This window comes from Crocuta crocuta, unplaced genomic scaffold (assembly GCF_008692635.1).
Source record: "Crocuta crocuta isolate KB4526 unplaced genomic scaffold, BGI_CrCroc_1.0 scaffold197, whole genome shotgun sequence".
NCBI lineage: Eukaryota > Metazoa > Chordata > Mammalia > Carnivora > Hyaenidae > Crocuta > Crocuta crocuta.
In genome coordinates this window covers 12,212,099-12,234,974 of record NW_027532002.1, presented here as the reverse complement: position 1 = coordinate 12,234,974, position 22,876 = coordinate 12,212,099, and the positions used below count along the sequence as shown (strand labels likewise).

The window sequence follows — 22,876 nt, the reverse complement described above, 5'->3', positions numbered from 1 at the left end:
CTATGTCTCCCTCTCTCTCTGCCCCACCCCAGCTTGTACTCTCTCTCTCTCAAAAAATAAACATTAAAAAAATTTTAAGACTGAGGAAGGAACAGAATTATACAATCAGGTATAAGCAAGTATGTTAGGAAAGGGACTGGTTCCCAAATCAATCCAGTTAATAGTTTCTCATCCTACCACAATAAAATAGACAGTCTCATTTTCAAAGAAATTAAGTTTTATTTGAAAGGAGACTACTTTTCCTCACACATATCTTCTAAGGATTCATACTATACAATAATAGCCCGCTTAACCATTGTTCGAATACCAAAATTTCTAACAGCAAAGTATATAATTGCTCTAAGTAATAAATAAGAGTTGTCCTTCACTGATTAAGGGAATACTTAAAACTTCAATAAATTCAACACAAAAATCACACTTTTAAGTTTTAACAGATGTATTTTAAATACAACATGTTTTGTAGGAGTCCACAAGCTTTTCATCTCTAAAAAAACAACGTAATTTTTAGGGTTCATAAATTTCGTTCTTCAAAAGAAATGACAAAGTGTTTTCTTCTATAGCTTCAAACTTTCTACACTTAACTATTTGACTGCTCCATGCCACCCCAGACAAACTTGACATGACTGAACTACTTTGTGTGTTACTGCCTTCCCCAAAAGAAAGTTAAAAAAGGAGTTCAGTGTAAATGCAGGTCTCTAGTACAATGTCTAATACAATATCTAACACAAAGGAAGCTTTTAAAAGATCATTTCTTTCCTCATTTGATTAGTCAGGAGTTAATTTTCTGTAAAAGCAAAGCAAAGGGGAAAAAATCATTTACAAAGCATATAACACTGGGGGTTCCTTTTTTACTTAAGATGTTTAACTACTCAAACCGACAATAATTACATCTTTAAGAATATACTAAAAGGGGTGGAAAACAGCAATACAATTGACAAAGTGTAGATGGTAAATAAATCAAAGATTTTTTTTTAAAGGTTCTTTTTAAAGGAGTAAGAAAGATTAGAAGCTTGGGGAAATCCAGAATGAAACAAACCAAACCAAAACCAAACCAAACAAACAAAAAAACCCCAAAAACGAAAAAAACAAAAACAAAAAGTGAAACAAAAAAAAGAGAGAGAGAGAGAGAGAAAGACGTCCTCATCTGGAACCACTCTGTTTATCAATAGCGTCCTGAAAGAGAGCAAAAAATAAAAGTCAAAATGACAATTATAGTTTGACTTGCCTAGTAGGCATCCAACTATGAATAGTCTCCATATACCCAGATTTTCTAAAATAAACCATTAATTACTAGTGGTTCTTAGTGCCACAAAAGTAAAGGTGTACATACTTGGACTGTAGGAACGAGATCTTGATCGTGATCTGTATCGACTATAGTAAGGAGAAGGTGATCTTCTTCTGTAAGAAATAAAAGATTATTTAGCATACCACATAATCACGGAGGCAGCTGAAAATAAAAATTACCTATCATTCAAATAATGGATCCGAGATGATAACCATTACATTTCGTGTGCCAATTAATACAAGAACAGCAAGCATATGACACAACAAAATATTGACAAATACAGATTACTGACCTCTGTTCTCAATCTTGAGAAAATTATTTCCCCCTTTCTCAAGACGCCATCATATAAAATCCATTTCATTTTTTTAAACTTATTTAAAGCACAAGTGGGGGAGGGACAGACAGACAGAGGGGGAGAGAATCCCAAGCAGGCTCTGCATTGTTAGATGGCAGGGCTTGAACTCACAAACTGTGAGATCATGACCTGAGCCAAAGTCAGATGCTTAACCAACTGAGCCACCCAGGCATGCCCTATAAAATCTATTTTAAATATTTTATTAATACATATGAAACATAAAAGTGCCAAATACTACTACTATCATCTAATTTAGAACAGAAATTACAAATTAAAACATTACCTGTACCGGTAATCATAGTCTTCATATCTGTCATACCCACGATCATATCCTCTATCATAGTATGAATCTCGACGCCTGCCACCTCCTCCACCTCCACCACCACCTCCGCCACCGCCACCGCCACTACTACAGAAAAATGTAAAAATTTTACATCAGTGTGATTTTCCAGTATCATTTAATAACAACTGGTGCTTAAATAAAATGGAGGAAGGAGGGAAAAGAAGGTAGGAAAAAAGATAACCCTTTTCGTGTCCATTAACTCCACACCTCACTTTGCTGACTCCCATGGTATTATTCGGTTTTGGCTTCCTATTCATTACACAAATAACCAGGAATGATTTCCCAGAACTCTCCAAATTATAAACTGCTCTTTTATACTACCTAAACCAGCAGGACCTTGTCTTTTTGACAAGGCGAAATGAAGCACTGTGCTAGGAAACAGCACCAAAATGCCTAAGATGTGAGTCCTTAAGACTAACTCAAATGCAATTAATAAACATCACGAATTCAAAACCAACCCTGAATAGCAAACACACTTAACTACTTTACACTAAGGGGCATCACTACAACAATTTTGAGGTCTTGTTTATAAGTCTTTGGCAGTGAATTTAAACTCTAAGCACTATCTCCTGTTGTTTTCTCAACTCCTAATCACAGGAACATTATTTTCAGTTTAGTTTTCTGTAGGCTCGCCCTGCCAAACCCTACATGTTCCTAAGTAAGATTTCAAAATAACTGAAAGTAATTCCTTCTTTCATTCTTAAGAAATACCATCTTTGGCTATATTATACTAAAAAAAATAAAATAAAATAAAATAAAATCCTGCTTATTTTCTGCACAATGTGAAAACAAGCCTAAAAAAATATGTATCACTACCAATAAAACCCTTCCCTATTCACAAGGCTTCCAAAGTCACATAATAGAAAGAGAATAAATACTTAAAAGCATACACTATTTTTCTCATCTTTAATAATTTTTCTATTTGTATCGCACCAAGCAAAGAGCCAGGAACAACTCTTGACGGCTTTAATTTGTCCTCCTCCTCAAATAGATATTAGAATATATACAAATTGAACTTTCTATTCTAATTATAGAAAAAAGTATTATATTCTGATTAATAAAAAATTTGCATGCATTTCTGGTAAATTTCTAGCTCTTACAGCTTAGCTTAGAAACCTTGAAATCTAAAAAAAAAAAAAAAAGAAAACTCGAAATCTTACTGAGTTGGTCGGCCCATGTAGATGCCAGGTGTAGGGGTGTGTGCTCTCTTGGTAATAGAATAATCCACACGAATTCTTCGACCATCCAGCTCCATCCCATTTGCCCTTTCCATTGCCTTTAACAGAGAATAGGCATACAAAGTCATGCATAATTCACTAAGAAGAAACTACTGAAACTGCAACAAATTTGGCACATTTTCCATTTGAAATTAAATTAAAATTCTCTAAACACTTTTTTCCTACACAGGGGCCAAAAGATTTTACATTATTAATCCTTGCTCTATGCATGTCAACAGTATTGAGTTTTCTAATGCACACAGAGACACTTAAACCTGCCTCTGATGAAAGACTGGGAGCAGCGATGGAGAAGGAACCACACAACTTGGGAAGCCTGCATAACTCTGAGGCTGCAGTTACTAGAATCAGTGTAGGCAACTCAGAAATTGCCATTCAGCAGACCAAAAACTATTCCTTAGGTAACACACCGCCACCTAGTGAACTCCAAATATAAAAGAACTTTTAAACGGTCAACAAATGCTCCTGTCTATATACCTGCAGTCACATTACCAGTGTTAACTCTGCCATTTGGCATGAATACCAATGAATGTGGCAATAATCCAAGCACCTTACACATTTGCAAGTTCTTTGGAACTGACAGTAAAGTTGCCAATTTCATTTTATTTTATAAAGGAAACAAACCTGGCGGGGCAGTTGTGGGAGGAATCAAGAGCTAGGACAAATACGTTTCATATTAAAAAAAAAAAACCTTAATTATGGTATTGTTTTACACTTCACAACCTTCACTTCAAGTCAGGTATCTTAGTATTTTTACTTAAAAAGTTTTCTAATTGTTTTTTTTTTTTTTGAGAGAAACAGCGTGCGCAAGACGCAGAGAGGAGTGAGAGAATCCCAAGCAAGCTCCACACTCAGTGCAGAGCCTGAGGCTGGGATGAACCAGGAGATCACGACCTGAGCAGCAGATATCAGAGTCGGCTGCTTAACCGAGTGAGCCACCCAGGAACTCCCTCCTACTATTTTTTTAAGTTTATACCTTTATCCCTTAATTGATATCAGAAATAAATCACAAATATGTGACCAAAAAAGTAATATTTGACAGATCAAAACATTAGGGAATGCTAATTACAATGTCTGACTTACAACATGGAGCATTATATTGTTATGCTAGAATTATCTGAGGTTTTTCAACCCTTGCACTATTGACATTTTGGGACTGCTAATTCTATGTTGTGAGTGGCTATCCTGTGCATTGTAAGATGTTAGTATTCTTGGCCTCTATCTACTAGATGCCACTAGCATCTATTATTTTTGAAAGATATGCTAACTTTTTTTTTTTAATGTTTTTTATTTATTTCTGAGAGAGAGAGACAGCGTGAGCAGGGGAAGGTCAGAGAGAGAGTGGGAGACACAGAATCCGAAGTAGGCTCCAGGCTCTAAGCTAGCCGCCAGCACAGAGCCTGACATGAGGCTCGAACCCACGAACCGCGAGATCATAACCTAAGCCGAAGTCAGACACTTAACCGACTGAGCCACCCAGGTGCCCCATGATATGCTAACTTTTGACTGTTTATGTCACAATCAAACATCGTTGATACATAGAGCAATGACCCACATTCAACTATCACATGTAAAATAGTAACTGGATAACTACTATTGGTAGAATAGTACCAATGTGGGGCTCAAACCTCACAACCTTGAGATCAAGAGTCACATGCTCTACCAAGTGAACAGCCAGGTACCTGACATTTTATGAAGGTTTGATAGTAACAAAAAAAACAAAAAAAGGTTTGATAAAAACTCAATAATGGGCTTCAAATTCCTTAAAGTGGAATTTTTTTTTTTTTAAACTTTTTAATGTTTTATTTATTTCTAGGAGAGACAGAGAGAGAGAGAGAGAGCGTGAGCAGGGGAGGGTCAGAGAGAGAGGGAGTCACAGACTGAAACAGGCTCCAGGCTCTGAGCTGGCAGTCAGCACAGAGCCTGACGCGGGGCTCGAACCCACGAACCGTGAGATCATGACCTAAGCGAAAGTCGGACGCTTAACCGACTAAGCCACCCAGGCGCCCCTAAAGTGGAATTTTCTAATCCAATCACTATGAACTCTAGTATAGAGAAAGCAAGCCTACTGCTCCTTTTATATTACACTATCAAATACATTAGAATAGTACAATTTCAGGAGTACCTAGGTGGCTCAGTTGGTTAAGCATATCACTCTTGGTTTCAGCTCAGGTCATGATCTTGTGATTTTGTGAATTCAAGCCCAACATAAGGCTCTGTGCTGGCAGCACAAAGCCTGCTTGGGATTCTCTCTCTCCCCCTCTGCCTGTCCCCCACTTTCGCTGTGTCTTCTTGCAAAATAAAAATAAACAAATAAATAGATTAAACCTAAATATTATATACTTTCTTTTTAACTTTTTAGAAAAGATTTTAAGTAACCTCTACACCCAGAGTGGGCCTGAATTCACAACCGCAAGATCAAGAGTTGCACTCTCCACCAACCAAGCTTACCAGGCACCCCCAAATATAATTTCTAGAATGTCAGTTCAATCATCTTCTTGGGAGTATAAGACTTAGTCAAAGAAGAACATTTTTTTTTTTTTTTAATTTTTTAATGTTTTCTTTTTTTAATTTTTTAGAGAGAAATAGAGACAGCATGAGCAGGGGAGGGTCAGAGACAGAGGGAGACACGGAATCTGAAGACAGGCTCCAGGCTCTGAGCTAGCTTGTTAGCACAGAGCCGGACGCGGGGCTCGAACCCACGAACTGTGAGATCATGACCTGAGCCGAAGTCGGACGCTTAACCGACTGAGCCACCCAGGCGCCCCAAAGAAGAACATTTATATGTTCTACTTTTCCCATCAACTCAAACACATACATCTCACTTTCCAAGGCCAGTTTTCAATCAGGATATGCGTATCTCAGAAAATAGTCGCTGGAAAGTGAAGATGGTAATTTCCAAATTGTAACACTGAGCAAGGAATGAAAGAGAACATGTGATGGAACTGGGAGACTATCAGTCACTTTTAACAATAACTTGACATTATAATTATGTACCTCAGAAAAACTTCAAATTGACAAATAATTATAAAATTACCTCTTTTGAGTCATCTATTCTTTCAAAATAAACAAAAGCAAATCCTCGTGATCGTCCAGTTCGCTGATCATAAACCACATTGACACCACTCAATGGTCCATATCGAGAAAATACTTCACGAAGATCTCTCTCTGTTGTGTACAAACTGAGGCCAAACACTCCAAGGCAAGTGTTCGGATCTGGATTTGCCTGTTGAATATTTAAGATGTGATTTAATTTCAAGCTCCAAATTGAAGTAAAAATTAAAACACAGAAACGCTTTGCCTAGAACACCTCATCTAATACACAAAGATTATACTATTTCAAGTTACTTGGAAAGAAGGATTTCCCAGACAAATCATATTTTACCGTTTACAGTACACTCAGGCCTTTTTTGGAGTATATATCCAGTTGTATTCTGAATAAAAACATCCCTACTTTCTAGCCCCACAATTTTCAGAATGTAACCAAAGAATCCACCCTAGTTTAAATAAAGTCTTATTTGTGGTTTATTCAAATGTTTTATATCTTACAGATTTGTACTTAGTATTTCCTCTTTAAGTGCTAATTAGACTTTCTTCCATTTTCATTCTTATTAATAAGGATATTCTTTCAATTTTCCCCACAGTCCAGATTTGAAAAATATATGTACAGATTTCAAAGCGTTATTATTAAATAAGAGCAGACTCCATAACACTTTAATTATTCAGTATCACATAGGGGAAAAATGCAGCACCAAAGCACAGAAAGTTTGAGAGGCAAGTAGCCTAGTTGATACCTGGGCTCTGCCAGTTAGCCAAAATCCAAACATCAATGTCACATATCCAAGACTCAACTTGCTTATCTATTACATGTATTGAAAACGTCTGCAGAGTGCTCAATATGTAAATGTTATATTATTACTACTACATGTATTCCCTGACAGCTTCCCTCAGCCCCCCATCAAAACTTTTTTATCTCAATATTCTCATTTTATGGTTTTCATTTTAATTCTTAGAACATGTATTTTCTTCCCAAATTTCAACTTCTCACTCAAAAGTCAAAAAAAGAAAAGTAATAAAAAAATTGCTGTTAAATGTTTATTTTGAGAGACAGATTCCTAAGCAGGCCCCGTGATGTCAGCACAGAGCCCGACTTGGAGCTCGAACCCATGAACCATAAGATCACGGTCTGAGCTGAAAACAGGAGTTGGACATTTAACCAACTGAGCCACCCAGGTACCAAGAAAATATACTTAAATGAACACAGATAATATTCATAAGCTTAAGGAGGTTTCTGGAGTATCACTTTACTTTTTATTTCCTTAAGTAATCTCTACACACAATGAGGGGCTGGAACTCATAACCCTAAGATCAAGAGTTGCATGTTCCATTGACTGAATCAACCAGGTGCCCCTGGAGTACCACTTTTAAATAATGGTCTAGTCTCATGAAAGCAAACTATTATGCTATAACTAATCACCTAAGACAAAGTAAGTTTTCATTAATTTTTAAAAACTACATACCCTGCTGCCTGTATGTCTTCTCCGGTTAGACATTGGAGAGTGACTTCGGCTTCTTCGACGCCGGTATTCAGGTGTATATGACCTACTTCGAGATCGTCTCCTATGAGAGTGAGAATGGGATCTTGATCGAGTGTAACGTCTATGAGAATGCCTCCGTGACCTCGACCTTTGAGAGAAATACATTTAAGTGAAAATACTGAAGCAAGATGGGTAATGCCAAGGATTTATACTTCTACCCCAGCTCCTTTTTCCTTTCTGAGGCAAGTATATTCTTCTTGTTCTCTTAATCATACAATCATCTTGTTCAGTCTATCCCTTCTACGCTCACTCTTTTCACTCTACCTCACAAGCATGTTACAGCTCTACCCTCTTTAAAAAAACACAAAACAAGCAATAAGGAAATCCTGCAATATTCTGACACATGAATGACCCCTGAGGACATTATGCTAAGTCAAACAAGCCAGCCACAAAAGACAAATACTGTGATTCCACTCACACAAGGTTCTTAGAGAAGTCAAAACCATACAGCCAGAAAGTAAAATGATGGGAGGAGGGGAAAACAAGAGGCCACTGCTTACCGGGTATAGAGTGTTTTTTTAGTTTTATAAGATGAAGAGTTCTGGGACAGATGGTAGTGATGGTTGCACAATGGTAACGTATTTAATATCACTCAACAGCATACTTAAACATGGTTAAGACTATAAATTTTAAAAAATTGTTTTTAATATTTGTTTTTGAGAGAGAAAGAGAAAGAGAGAGCAAGTGAGTGTGAGCAAGCAAAGGACATAGAGAGGGAGACAGAGAATCGGAAGCAAGCTAAAGGCTCTGAGCTGTCAGCACAGAGCCCAAGGCAGGGCTTAAAACCATGAACTGCAAGATCATGACCTGAGCCAAAGTCAGACACTCAACTGAATGAACCATCTAGGTGCCCAAGCCTGTAAATTTTGTTATGTGTATCTTACCATAACAAAGACAAATCACCAACTGCCATTACCACCACAGTAAAATCCTTTGTTACCATCTTCTCAATATAGTTCTACATTCCCTTCGTTGTTACGTCACTTCCTTTCCAATCTTTCTTTAGCATACTGCAATCCAGTATCTCCTAAATTAATTCAACAACCTAAACGCCCACATAAGTCTTCATTTCTTCAAGCTTTCTACAGCATCGCATTCATCTTTCCCCTCTGCTGATTCCCTAATTCATCTCCTGCCTCTATTTCCAGTCACTCTGATTCTTTCCTTGCCTCTCAACGTTAACAATTTCTTATTTACTATTCATATGACCCATCTTTAATAAACACCCAGACCAGGAGCGATCACAGTCTTAAAAAATAACCTGTTTAAGGCATTCAATAAATGTTATACATGCGAAGGGCTATAAAGTCTAAAAAGAGAGCACATGGGTGAAGAGAATAAAATTAACTAGGGAAGATTATTCAAAACAAAGAAGGCTAATAGTGAAGCTGGGAGATAAATTTTACTAGGGAGACAGAGGAAAAATGTTCTAGGAATAGCAAGAGCAAAAGTTCCTTGGCATGACCTGGAGATGTGGTTCCTAGCACATTTAAGATGAGATCTCCCAGTTTTTTTAGCTCTAATTTATACTCTCAATTTAAAAGAGAAGTGTCTGACTTCGGCTCAGGTTATGATCTCTCAGTTTGTGGGTTCAAGCCCCGCATAGGCTCTGGTGACAGCTCAGNNNAACGCAGAGAGAGTGAGAATCCAAAGCGGGCTCTGTGCTGACAACAGAGAGCCTGATATAGGGGTAGAACCAATTAACCTTGAGATATGACCTAAGCCTAAGTCAGACACTTAATCAACTGAACCACCCAGGCACCCCTCAACTGTTGTATTTAAAAAGTAATGATAAATGAGACATAAATTAAAAATCCTTCAGGAGTGCCTAACTTTTCTCTGAAATCAGACAGTGGTAAGTATTACGAAAAAAAATTAAGAGCAATGCAATAAGGTGTGCATGCTCTTTAATATTCACAGGTAGCACACAGGCAGAGAATAAATTAAGTGATTGAATATCTGAGGGAAAAGAATTCTAGGCCGAGAACAAGTGCGAAGGTCCTAAGATAAAAATATGCTCATTTCGGGGCGCCTGGGTGGCTTAGTCGGTTAAGTGTCCAACTTTCACTTAGGTCATGATCTTGCGGTTCGTGGGTTCGAGCCCCGCGTCAGGTCTGTGCTGANGCTCACGCTGTCTCTCTCTCTCTCTCTCTCTCTCCTAGAAATAAAAACTAAAAAAAAAAAAGTCTATAAAAAAATGCTCATTTCTGTTTGCACACCCAAATTCTACACAATGCTATTCTGCACATGATTTAATTACAGTGGTTAGTAAATCAAGTTAGATCATGGATATGATACAAAAGACATAGCTGTGGCCTCAAGGAAAGTACAGCTTTTTGGGGCGCCTGGGTGGCTCAATCGGGTTAGGTGTCCAACTTCACTCAGGTCATGATCTTGCAGTTCGTGAGTTCAGCCCTGCATCAGGCTCTGTGCTGATAGTTCAGAGCCTGGAGCCTGCTTCAGATTCTGTGTCTCCCCCTCTCTCGGACCCTCCCCTGCTCAGGTTGTCTCTGTCTCTCAAAAAAGAATAATGGTTAAAAAAAGAAAAAAAACAAAAGGAAAGAAAAGAAAGTAATTATGCCTCTAATCAAGAAATTATAGGGGCGCCTGGGTGGCTCAGTCAGTTAAGCATCACCATCTGACTCTGTTTTGGCTCAGGTCATNCCCCCCCCCCCCAGCCGAGGGTTCTGCACTGACAGAGTAGAGCCTCCTTGGGATTCTCTCTGCCATTCCCCCACTCACGTTATCTCCATTTCTATTAACTAAATAAACCTAAAAAAAAAGAAAAAAATTATAATAGCTTAATGAATTAATCATCCTGGTTGTTTATAAACTTTCTTTCACCCACCCCCATACACCTAGGACATCTGATACAGTGAACTTTTGCAATGGTTCACTGGAGTTTTTATTAATGGAGACAGTGGTGATAGGGGTTCTGAATCACCCAGAGAGTCCCCCACTCCTTGCCTCAATTACATCTCACCAGAGTTCCAACCTGAACCTACTGAGTCACAATCTTCAGGTAAAGGATGTAGCTAGAATATGAATCTTGGAACAGCTTATCAAAACATTCTGATAACCAGTACAACATAGGCACATCAACCTTCTCTGCTCTAAATTACATGCCAAGTCTCCAATGGAGAAAATTGCCTTCTGGCTGTACAAATACTGAAATATAATAAAAAACCAATTCTTAGATACCAAATACATTTAAATCAACAAATATTTAATCTATATTAACAGCCAGCATCTGATGAGTTAGTTGGGCCAAGAGATGACTCCTCCTTATATAAATCTTTATCTAGAACACTCATTTTTTAAAAATGTTTTATTTATTTATTTTTGGGAGAGTGCACATGCATGAGTGGGGAAGGGAGGGAGAGAGAATCCCAAGCAGGCTCCTCACTAAGTGCAGAGTCCAACAGGAGCTAGATTCCATGACCATGAGATCATGAACTGACGCAAGACCAAGAGTGACACTTAACTTAACCACCCAGGCACCCTTAGAACATTCCTTTCTAAACTCCACAATTTGAGGAAAAACTACTTCATGTTTTTGGCGACATTTCTTTGGTCTAATTTCTAATTTTTGTTTTTTTAATGTTTTAGTCTTTATGAGAAAGAGACAGAATGTGATCAGAGGAGGGGCAGAGAGACAGAGAATCCAAAACAGGCTCCAGGCTCTGAGCTGTCAGCAACAGAAACCGCCGCAGGGCTCAAACTCGGGAACGGCGAGATCATGACCTGGGCCAAAGTCGGACGCTTAACCGACTGAGCCATCCAGGCGCCCCAGTCTAACTTCTATACAAAATGCAGCAAAAACAAAGGATTTGGTGAAAACCACTTTACTCTGGAAAATCCAAGGAAAGCAATTTAAGTACTATTTTAAGCACACTTACCTGGATTTTGATCTTGATCGAGAATGGGATTCAGAGTGTTTGGAAACCCTTGATGGACTACGAGATCCTGACCTGCTCTCCGATTTTACACGAGCAGGAGTTCCCGTTGGAGATTTTGACTGAGAGCGAGACTCCTAACAAAGAAGACAGTATTACAAATGGCACTGGTCACGTAGATGCCTAACACCTAACATTTAAGTACCGTAATTATTTATATTGATTGCTCCTGAAAAACAAATGGTTAGGCAACACCCTCCAGAAAAAATTTCAGCTCATTAATAACCCATTGTTAATACTGCTAACTGTCCTCAATAATTCCCTACTTGAACCAGATCACCAATTCTCTATTAACTAAGTAATCATGCAAATTCATCTACAACTTGATCATACAGACACTGGAACATAAACCATACATTTACTTAACCTAGGACCCATTCATTCTTCCAGATTCTTTTAATTCTACTTCACTCTTGCTTTCTACTTCTCTTCATTCTTCATTGAGTTTTTCATTTTTCATACTTCGTGTATTCTTCCCCAATTCAAACAATTCAAAATAGCCTTAAAAAAATATTCAAGTGCTTCTATCTGACCAATCTTCTGTTCAATTTTTTCCCCCATTCAATTTTAATTTTCTGATCTTTAATACTTTTCATTAGCCTTCTTTTATCTTGATTTATCTTCCACATTCTTGGAAAAAACTCTTCAATTTCTTCACGAACATTAACCTTAATGGAAAAAGAACATTTAGTATATTTAAGCACGTGGGGATTATAAAACTCTGCTGGAGTTCAGAATGTTATCTACCAAATGGAAAAGCCAGCAGGTAAAGTGCAAATAACTAGTTTATTAAAAAACAATTTTATAATCTTTAAAATTGTTCAAAAGTCTAGTTTCTAACAATTAAAGAAAATTTACTGTATTTTCTAAATGTTTTTTACCATACTGTTCACCCTCCTCCCCTTTCATGTTTCATCCTAGTTCCTAAGATGTGAACAATCTTCATTATAAATACGTAATCCAAGCATAAATCTAACATTAACTGTAATTCCCCCCACCTGTGTCTTAAATTTTTATTAATTTATAACTTGAGGAGTCTTAGTTATCTTAAAATAAGCTTTCACTAAGCCATGCTAAGATACCAAGATACAGTTAAAGCAAAGCATTCTGGGCTGAAATTTGCACACACCTACCTAAACTCACATATTAGAGAACACATGCTGATGTTCAAAGTAAAAAAAATAAATTAGCAAAATTACTAACATCTTTTCCCAATTATGCGTGACCACTATCTTTGCACACTCCAACTTAATCAGAAACATATGTTCTGAAATAAAGCATAAAGAAAACTTAAGAGAAAAAGAGGACACGAAATTCTTAAAATGTCCCCTTGGGCTTATAGATAACTAATAGATATAATTTTGCAACTGTGCCATTTTAATATTCTGTATTATCACAAAGTATCATAATGTACAAAAAGTCATAAAATTAGTATCATGGTGTTTATTTTTTCATTCCCTTTTTGCATTTTATGCAGTTACACATACATATACTCCCTTCAGTAACTGTATCTTGTGTCAGAAAACTGACTGACTTCTGAAAAAGTTGGATATAAATCAAAACTTTCCAAACCAAATGATTTAAAACTGATTAAGAGACTGTTTCTTAATCTGACAGAAATATGAGCACTTACGACCATAGTAGGATGGACAGTCTGGTTTCTCTGTCCATTTAATCCTTGCTTATCAGTGTAAATAATTACCCCAACTTCATACCAATTTTCATTTATGCCACGAGACTACCATGCAACTTCCTTAAAACTTTCCCTTTGAGTTTAATGCCAAAAGAGTTATTTATTAAGAAGTGTACAAATGCTTTCAGGCCTATTTATTTTTTCAGATGCAAACAAAACTGAAACATATAGCTACCTTCTTCAATATCAACCTTTCCCATTTAGCTACCTAAATCTTTCACCACATGTCTATACTCTCCAAATTCCTGGACAGATGCCTGGAGCAGGCATAGCAATTTAGAGTTTTTCATTCACTGAAACTATAAAAGGAGCATATTCTGTACTTTAAAAAAAAGGAATGGGTAATTTGCTTGTAATTGAACCATTTCACAGGCTGGTTCATTAAGCTAAAAAGAGTATCCTCTCCTCTCTCTCGGCTTTCCCTTCTATAACACAGATCCTATGGTGTAACATTCATTTATGCTGCTGAACAGCAGTAGATGGAATAGTATCTATGATTATGACCATAGTTCATGTTTACATACACATCAGAATGCTCTATGCTCTCCAACACTGTAAAATGTTTAATTTACATCTGTAGAAACCAGTCTTAAATTAAAACCTAAGTTTATTCTTAAATGCTTATGTGAAGCTTTCCAGTAAATGGTAAAAATATTATGGTTCAAATATGTGTATGTTTGATTTTCAAGTCTTCTCTCACAAATAAATATAACAGTTGAAATTATTCAACAGTGCTGAAAATCGACATTTCTTAGAAATTAATGTAAACTAACTTAGTAACATCTTAAAATTTAAAGTTTCAATCTCAGTTCTGGCACAGAGCTCAGTGGAAGAAACAAAGTTTCCTTTTGGTTTGTTATAACATTAAGATACCACAGTATTTTTTCAAAAGACATTAGGATATTTTAAAAGAAGTCCTGCTGGGGCGCTTGGGTGGCTGAGTTGGTTAAGCGTCTGACTTCGGCTCAGGTCATGATCTCACAGCTAGTGAGTTCAAGCTGTGTTGACAGCTCAGAGCCTGGAGCCTGCTTCAGATTCTGTGTCTCCCTATCTGTCCCTCCCTTACTTGCAATCTGTCTTTCAAAAATAAACAAACATTAAAAAAAAAAATAAAAGAAGTCTTACTTTTTAATTATCTTTGGATTCACAACCACCTAATACGTCTTTTGTTGCCTATCCTTCTGTTTTTGTACCAGGAAAACTTAAATCTGCATAAATTTCTTCATGGAATCATTCAAGGTTAAGAAACAGTCCTCTTACCTCCCTTGCACACCTAGTTACAAAGTTGTCACTATCATTTTAACTTATGAAAACAATTTAGATACAATCTAAAAATGTAAATCAGTAACTGTCAGTTAACTTAACCTGAAGAATAAACTACTAATTCTTCAGAATTTTTACTGTAATACCAAAAAAAAAAAAAGGCCCCTCATTCTAAGAACTAATATAGTTAATAGTCCTCACAAAGAAAAAGTCATATTAATTAATATCTACCATTTTTAAGTAACTTATTTCTCAAAAGCTGGTACAAAGTACCATTTTCACTAAAGTATGCACTATAGAAACCAACTTACAACCTTTGTGGACAAATGCTAGATTATACTTTCCTACCTTTGAGATTTATCTTTATTACAAAATGATAACTTTAACTTTTTTCCCAGAGAAATACATAAAACTTCAGAATTTAGAAACTGAATTGAAATTGCAAACAGAAAAATAAAATACTGAGAAGGGCTGTTATCTGTCCTGTTTCACTTGATTATACTTAATCTACTCTTAGAGCTGCCCAGTCAAGAAATTCTGCAAACTCCTCAGTAACCTGCATCGTGATCCAACAACCAATTAAAAAAAAAAATGGACAGAATGACTCAACCAAATTATATCCAAATTTTTAATAGCAATCTTAAACAGGCTTCCAGTCTACCTTACCTACTAGAAACCAGAAGCCAGGCAGAAAGTTCTCATAGTACAACCTGCTTAAACGGTGTTTGTTCTTTCAACTATTCTTTATTATCAAGGTACCTCTGGTGGCAGCTGAAGGACATAGCCAAAAATAAAAACCAGAGAGCTAACCACAAATACCAGGAATGTACCATGATATATCCAATTCAAGCAATCTGTGTTAAAAAAGCTGCAATTTACACACTGCAAATAACTATAACAACCATGTACTATTCTTCTAATCAAGAAAAAAGGTTATTAAACATATACACATTGTTGCAGAATGTGAACAATTCCTAAGTTAAGCAATAATTGCAGTCTTTTAATACTAGTATCAAATAATAGATGGAAGAAAAAAATTCCAACAACATAGATGTTTAGTACTTGAAAGTTCATTAAAATGAACACATCACAATATAAATGCTAAGCTGCAACCAATTCTAATATTATGGCAGTACAAATTCCATACCAATAGTGCCAAGTTTATACATATTTGAGTTCATGTAACAGTATAAACTTTAAAAACAAGGTCTCTCAAAATATTTTCCCACTACTTTATGTAATTGGAAATTTATGTCCATAAAAATACACTAGTGCATTTAGGTAAATTTATTGGAAACCTGTGTTTATCCAATTCTTTAATTTCAGTCTACATAAATAGCTGTTCTGCCTCCTTCCTCTTGAGTATGATAGTCTCTTAAGCTTATAAAATAAATACTTTCATTGTCTTAACCCATAACTGCTATCAGAGTAATTCCTTAAAAAAAAAAAACCCCCACTTGTATGCTGCATTCTAAGTGAGGAGAAAGCGGTCTTTCCATCCATAAAGGCTCACAGGTCACAGAAATTCTAACACTTTGTCTTTACATTCTCTAACGTTTGTAATAATTTTGGAGATGCTTAAAGAAATTATTTAGGAGCTACCACTTATGCATAAATAACGAAATTTAAACCAGTCACAACCATGGAATTACCTGAAACATTTATAATCTTTTTTTTTTTTAAACAAATTTTAACTGGTCAATAAACTTAGTTATATTAAATTTTAAATAATGGCTAAAAACTGTTTACTAAGAACTTGCTATAGAATTTTCTACTTAGGTTCTCTTCTTCTTGTATCATTTATGAATCTTGAGTAAACTACAGAAGAAAAAAGCTGTTTTTCTACCTCAGATTGGTCAGGCCTAGTCACTCATAATTCAAAATTTCATTTTGGTGAAAATAATCAGACAATAAGGATTATATACAACCACATACTGGCAATAACCTAAAGGAAGGAGTGGGAACCACATTTCCTTCATTATTCTCCTCTAAACTTTTTTTCCTCTAAATATTTAAATCCCTTCACATTCTTTCAGATCTCTAGATTTTTTTAATCCTCATTTTAGAAATGGCACAAATCATTAAGCATCTATGACAAATCTGCGCACTGTCGGTACAATTAGTTCATTGCTCCCTTTAGAAATCCCACCTTCGGGGTGCCTGGGTGGCTCAGGCCATGATCCCCCAGTTTGTGGGTTCAAGCCCCGCATCAGGTTCTGTGCTGACAGCTCAGAGCCTGGAGCCTGCCTTGGATTCTTTGTTTCCCTCTCTTTCTGCTCTTCCCCCACTGATGCTCCGTTTCTCTACCTCAAAAATAAACATTAAAAAAAAAAAAAAAGAAATCCCATCTTCTACCTATATTGAACAAATCAGTACCCTTCGAAGAATCTCAAATATTAAAATCTGAGCATTAAAATGTTTTAAGTTTAGCAATTCTTTGCTTAAAAATTGAGAGGAAGTAAAAAACCATGAAAATTGGACGAAAGCACTTAACTTTAATAAATTAAACCTAAAACAAGACTGTCAAGTTTCATACTGTAACTGCTATGGGAAAGAAAGTCTTACCCTTTTGTAACAAGTTGATGTGATGATATACATGAAATTAAAGTGCTTAAGAAACAGTATTTTTTTTGAACTAAGTATTTTTAAGAGCTAAGGCTGACATTCTTATCTGTAAAATAGAGATTTTTTTTCATTTTTAAAAGGAAAGGAGAGAGCAAACCTCCCTTGTACTCTCACATTTATTAAAGTTTCATCAACAGAAAATTTTAAGGCCTAGTTTAAGATTATTATTATTATTATTATTTTTTTTTAAAGCAGCCAGTCATTGGGGCACCTGGGTGGCTCAGTCGGTTGAGTGTCCGTCTCCAGCTCAGGTCATGATCTCACAGTTCATGGGTTCGGGCCCTGCAACGGGCTCTGTGCTGACGGCTACCTCAGAGCCTGGAGCCTGCTTCAGATTCTGTGTCTCCCTCACTCTCTGACCCTCCTTGCTCATGCTGCCTATTTCTCTCTCTCAGAAATAAATAAAACATAAAAAAACACAAAAATTAAAGAAGCTAGTCACCAAGATGAGTTTCAAATAGCTGTCATGGCCCCAATCACTACAAATCAGGAGTCAGAGAAGAAAAAAGCTTCCCCTGTTTTTGCTATTCTTTAGCAAAATGTCTTAACACACACACATTTTAATTTCAAACTGGTAGAGACAAATTTTTATTTTGCTCTTTGCTTCTGTCATCCAGTCAAACCATCTCATATATTAAGGGGAACACTAGGAGTCACCTAAAAATATTCTAGCTACTCAAGAAGCTATAACAAACTCTGAAAAGCAGACAAGAATAAGTAGCATCTTTCCTCTTCAACTGTACTACAAAGCGTAGACAACTGTGGAATTTCTAAGATGGACCCTTACATGAAAATCTTTAACCTCTATTAAAAACAATGGGCCACTGAATGAGAAAAAAAAAAATGGACTTAACATTTTTCTAAGTTTTGTTAAAAATAATTAGGGGTAGAGGGTGAATAAAATAAGTAAAATGAATGAAAAACTCAATTTCCATTCCTCATAATTTCTATGAAGGAGACTAAACATTTTTTGAGACCTAAATCCTAACTTTAAGCTATGTGAAGCAAACAACTCTTTTTATGAAGATGACATGCAAAGTCATAGCTCAAGTGTCAGCCCCACTCTCAGCTCAGAAAGACATTTCTGTTTAAAATATTTCTATAGGGGCACCTGGGTGGCTCAGTCAGTTAAGCGTCCAACTTCCGCTCAGGTCATGATCTCATGATTTGTGAATTTGAGCCTCGTGTCAGGCTCTGGGCTGACAGCTCAGAGCCTGGAGCCTGCTTCAGATTCTGTGTCTCCCCCTCAGCCCCTCCACTGTTCATGCTTTCTGTCTCTCAATAATAAACATTAAAAATATATATATTTCTGTAGACTTAATATACATGTCCCAAGCAAACTGTTTTAAGGAATCTACTACTTATTTTAAAGGCACCGCTATTCTTCTGGACCCCTTGAAAATGTCTCACTCATTCTTTACATCCCACTGCTGTCCTATTTAGTTAAACCAGAGTTTTCAGTTTCCTTCCTTAAATACTTCAAATGTGCCTTGTTGCTCTTCTTGTATCAGTCCCTCTGTTCTTTCCTAAAATTCCTTTCATTATGCCACTCCCAGAATTAAGAATCCATACATGCCTTCTTACTGCATATTGGATTAAGTCCAAATCTCTAAATCTAGAATTCAAAACCCTCCATTATCGGACTGCTTATCTAGTCAAATCTATCATCTCTTACTATGCCAGCAACCTCCTCATTGTCATACCCATACAACCAATCTATTGCTTAACTGTAAGATCCAGTGTTTTACCTATTAGGTAAAGCTTTCCCTTTCCCCTTGACAAAACCACCCAGCTTCATTTTTTGAATTCCTATTAATTCTATCACAGGGAACTTGATTATATACTTACTTTTACACAGATTTGAGCTGTCAGTCATCTCAAATTAGAATCCAAGTTCTTTTTCCCTCAAAAACACCTGACCTTTACTTAAAAGGCAGCAGATGCTCAACAGTTTTACTTTAGGCAGAAGGGAATTTTGATTGGGTTTACTATTAGGGTTACTTATAACAAAATTCAGCTCATTTTCTTTCCTAAAGTTCTTTTACTCCAGTCCTCTACAATGGAAGAAACATTAATGTACAGTGGAAAATTCAGGTCATGTAAACTGTTTCTCACAAACTCTATTAACGTCTCTGAGATGCTGAAGTACATGTGCTCCTTTTTAAAAAGTAAACCAAGGGGCACCTGGGTGGCTCAGCCGGTTGAGTGTCCGACTTCAGCTCAGGTCATGATCAAACGGTTCGTGGGTTCCAGCCCTGCGTCGGGCTCTGTGCTGACAGCTAGCTCAGAGCCTGGAGCCTGTTTCGGATTCTGTGTCTCCCTCCCTCTCTGGCCCTCCCCTGTTCACGTTGTCTCTCTCTCTTAGAAATAAATAAAACATTAAAAAAAAAGTTTAAAAAGTAAATCAAAATATATACAGCATAATGTATGCAATGAGCAATGGACTGGGACCTGTAAATCTCAGATTCCTGGCTGCATGGCCTTCTAGGCCTGCTTTACTTTCTGAAATGCTAAGAGTACTCTAGCCCTTGCAAAAATATCTTGAGCAATAAATTAGAAAATGTATTAAAAATCGGGGGAGGAGGTGTGGTGTGGTTAAGATTCTGAAATGCTCTAAAAAAGTTGCCCTCTAATTCTAAATATCTTTCAGTCACATGGGGTTTAACACGTGCTATTTATTCTGTAGGTAAAGCAAATGAAATTTCAATATTGACTTGTCAATGTTTTCTCTAGTTAAAAAATTTGAAGTGTAACTACTTATAAACCTCAAAAACATCATTTGAAAATCCTTTTTTGAGCCTTTCTAAATGGTCGTTACATTTAGATACAAAGATAACAGGACAATCATATTCTTTAAAAACTTTTTTAAACTGCTGGTTTGTGGCTAGCAGTTAAAAGATATCACAATAGTTTAAAAACCAAAAGCACTAGTGAATGTTAAACTGTTGTAAGAAACAATTTTAAAAAAGAAAAAGTACACCCTAAGAAAAGCTTCTGGCATTCTTCTAATTCTATAACCAATAACAAAGACAATTACCCCAACCTACAAAAGAAAAAAAAAAAAAAAAGATGTAATAGGTAAGGGTGGGCGAACGCATTATTCAATCTACCGGTTCATTTATACTAAAATACACCTGGTTATCACATGTCAAAAAATGTTTTCTATGACAGTAAATATTGCAAGGGACGGGGAGGAGGAAGAACCCACTTTCCGTTAACATAAAATGTTAATGCCTACATACATTTTAGCTTAAAATTGGATGGGGATCATACATATACAGCTTTGTTAGGTGGGTAAGGTGACAATTACTTAGAACTTGTTCTATTCCTTGACTTGATGACAAATTAAAAAGAACTTACAGGAAAACAGGGTCCCAAATAGTAGGCCTCTTCACTTCCCCACAAACCAAATCAAAACAAACCTTAACAAAAAATACACTTCTGTACTAAAGTCAATGGAAGGAAAGATTAACTGACAGCCACATTTCTTTCCATAGCTACCCAACGTTTTCAAAGCAAACAGCTTACAATTATCACCACGTATTTTTATTAGAGACTTTTTAAAAGTTTTGTTGGGACAATCAATACCCCATACTATAAAATAAGCAGGTTCAACTACCCATTTAGATCTGTGATTCAGGTTTCATTTTTAAAACCCAATCTTATAGGCATTAAAAAGTAGTTTTGTTTCTAACCTCTTTAAATCTCTTTCCTCTTAATAAAGAACAAAAGCCTAAATCAACCTTCTGCTTTAACTTTCTGGTTCTAAGTACTTTTATTAAAAAGGCAAAATTCATTCCAGGCAGCACACACCTTAAGTGCTTTTATGCGTTTCCCCTAGTAACTAGAATACCAACACAACAGCAAGAACATGCTGCCTGGGGATTTTCTTTTCACGGTTTAACACTAAACCACTTCCACCAATTGCCACTACCAGGTTAACTTCGGAAGTAGAACTCAAACACTGATTAATGTTCTAGTATATCTAGGCTGAGAATAACGTATCTTTGTGATGTTTATATTCATCGGCCCCAAATAATGAAAATCCCTGAGCCCTCTTTGCTGGGGGACGGGGTGAGGAGAGAAATGGGAGGCGGCCTGTAATTTCCAGGTAACGTTTTGAGTACAGTATAAACTGACTAGCTATTTTCAAAATACTGAGCCACAAAATTTGTTCAGTTATGTAAGATTTTTTTTTTTACCGTAAAGACCTGTAAAGAAGTGGTTTTTAGATGAAAGATCATAGGAAGGAAAGCATCAGAAGTTGAGATATAAAGAAAAGAGAAAAAAACCCAACATCAAGGAATTAAAAAATCAGGCGTTATAGCATTTCCACATTCATTTTTGAAGTGAAAAGAAAGTAGAAGGGACATTAAGGGAAAAGGGCTCCTTGCGTAGTTTTCCCCTCACAGCTCTCGTCTTAAGAACGCTTAAGGGTCGGTGCGGTCGTTGACTAACCACTTCATTAGGCTCGTCCCACCTTCAACCTCAAGGCTTTCGCCTTTATAGACGCAACGCCGCCGGTTCCAACAGAGACGCGGCCGCTCACTGCAATAGAGAGCCAAGGAGACACAGGCCCCAGCTAGTCCCACGCCAGCTTCTCCCCGCCCGGACAACAGCCCCGCGCAGTTTCGACCCCGAGACCCTCTACGATGCTCGGGGTCGCCAGAAATGCCACCGCAGGAAGCACCTACCACTATCCGGCCGGAGGGGAACTCCCTGCCGTCTCCTCCCTCCCCACCGCGACGGGGACCCACTCCTCGGAACAGAGATAAGGAAGCCTCAGGGGTGGGGAGAAGGGAGCGCGCCAATGCGGGGGGGGTGGGGGGAATCGGACCCAGGAGTCCAGGTATCAGTCAGTCTCCAAAAAGGGGGGACGAGGGGTTATCCGTGGTGTTTGGGGAAAGAGTGGAACCCAGAAGCCATCTTGGTATGTGAGGAAACAACCGCGATGGCTCCAGAGGCTGCTCCCCGCGGGCCCCCGCAGGACTCCCCGCAACCCCTCCCGACCGCGCTCGTCCCCGTGAAACCCCGAGCATCGGGCCGCCGCCGAAGACGGCTCCCGCGGCTTTGTACTCACTCTGCCCTCGAAGTTGTTCTCCTCTACATCACTCATGTCGGCCAGGCGCTTCCCAGAACTAAATAAGAGACAAGTCTCGGCTTGAGGGCCGATGGCCTAATCAACCGCTGACTGGACCGTGGGGAGGAGGAAAGAGTCGGCAACAACGGCCGCTCCACTCCACTCCCACTTGGTCGCAAGCTCCGGCAAAATGGCGCCGGCCCCGCCAGAAACCCTCTGGCCTTCTAGTGCGCGACGTAAGGGGGCGGGACGTCTCGGTGACGTCATGGCCCCGCCTCCCGTGAGGCTTTGTGGCCCTCCCCGCCTAGCGAGTGGGGAATAGAGTGTATTCCGAGCCTGGCCGCGTTGGAACCGAATCCTTGGTTGAGTAATCTCAAAATTTAGGACTCCTTTCTAACGTCAGTTGGTTTGAAGATTTTTAATCGCCAGATGAGCTCTTATTG

The 22,876-nt window shown here is 37.6% G+C and overlaps 1 protein-coding gene and 1 long non-coding RNA gene across 2 annotated transcripts in view; one reads left to right on the top strand and one right to left on the bottom strand.

The window, feature by feature from the left end:
• The window catches only part of LOC144241019 (uncharacterized), a 36,010-nt gene extending 31,811 nt beyond the window's left edge, over positions 1 to 4,199 (top strand). Inside the window, exon 5 of the long non-coding RNA XR_013337939.1 lies at positions 4,020 to 4,199. This is a non-coding gene — a long non-coding RNA (uncharacterized LOC144241019). The remainder of the gene's footprint in view (positions 1 to 4,019) is intronic.
• Positions 197 to 22,640, bottom strand: TRA2A (transformer 2 alpha homolog). Its single transcript, XM_077775461.1, has 8 exons — positions 22,434 to 22,640; positions 11,716 to 11,849; positions 7,739 to 7,904; positions 6,256 to 6,444; positions 3,144 to 3,259; positions 1,924 to 2,049; positions 1,331 to 1,398; positions 197 to 1,173 (listed from the first exon to the last, which is right to left on the bottom strand). The coding sequence occupies exons 1-8, from the start codon at positions 22,467 to 22,469 to the stop codon at positions 1,163 to 1,165; spliced, it is 846 nt and encodes a 281-aa protein (XP_077631587.1). The 5' UTR covers positions 22,470 to 22,640; the 3' UTR covers positions 197 to 1,162.
• Positions 22,641 to 22,876: the final 236 nt, after the last annotated feature.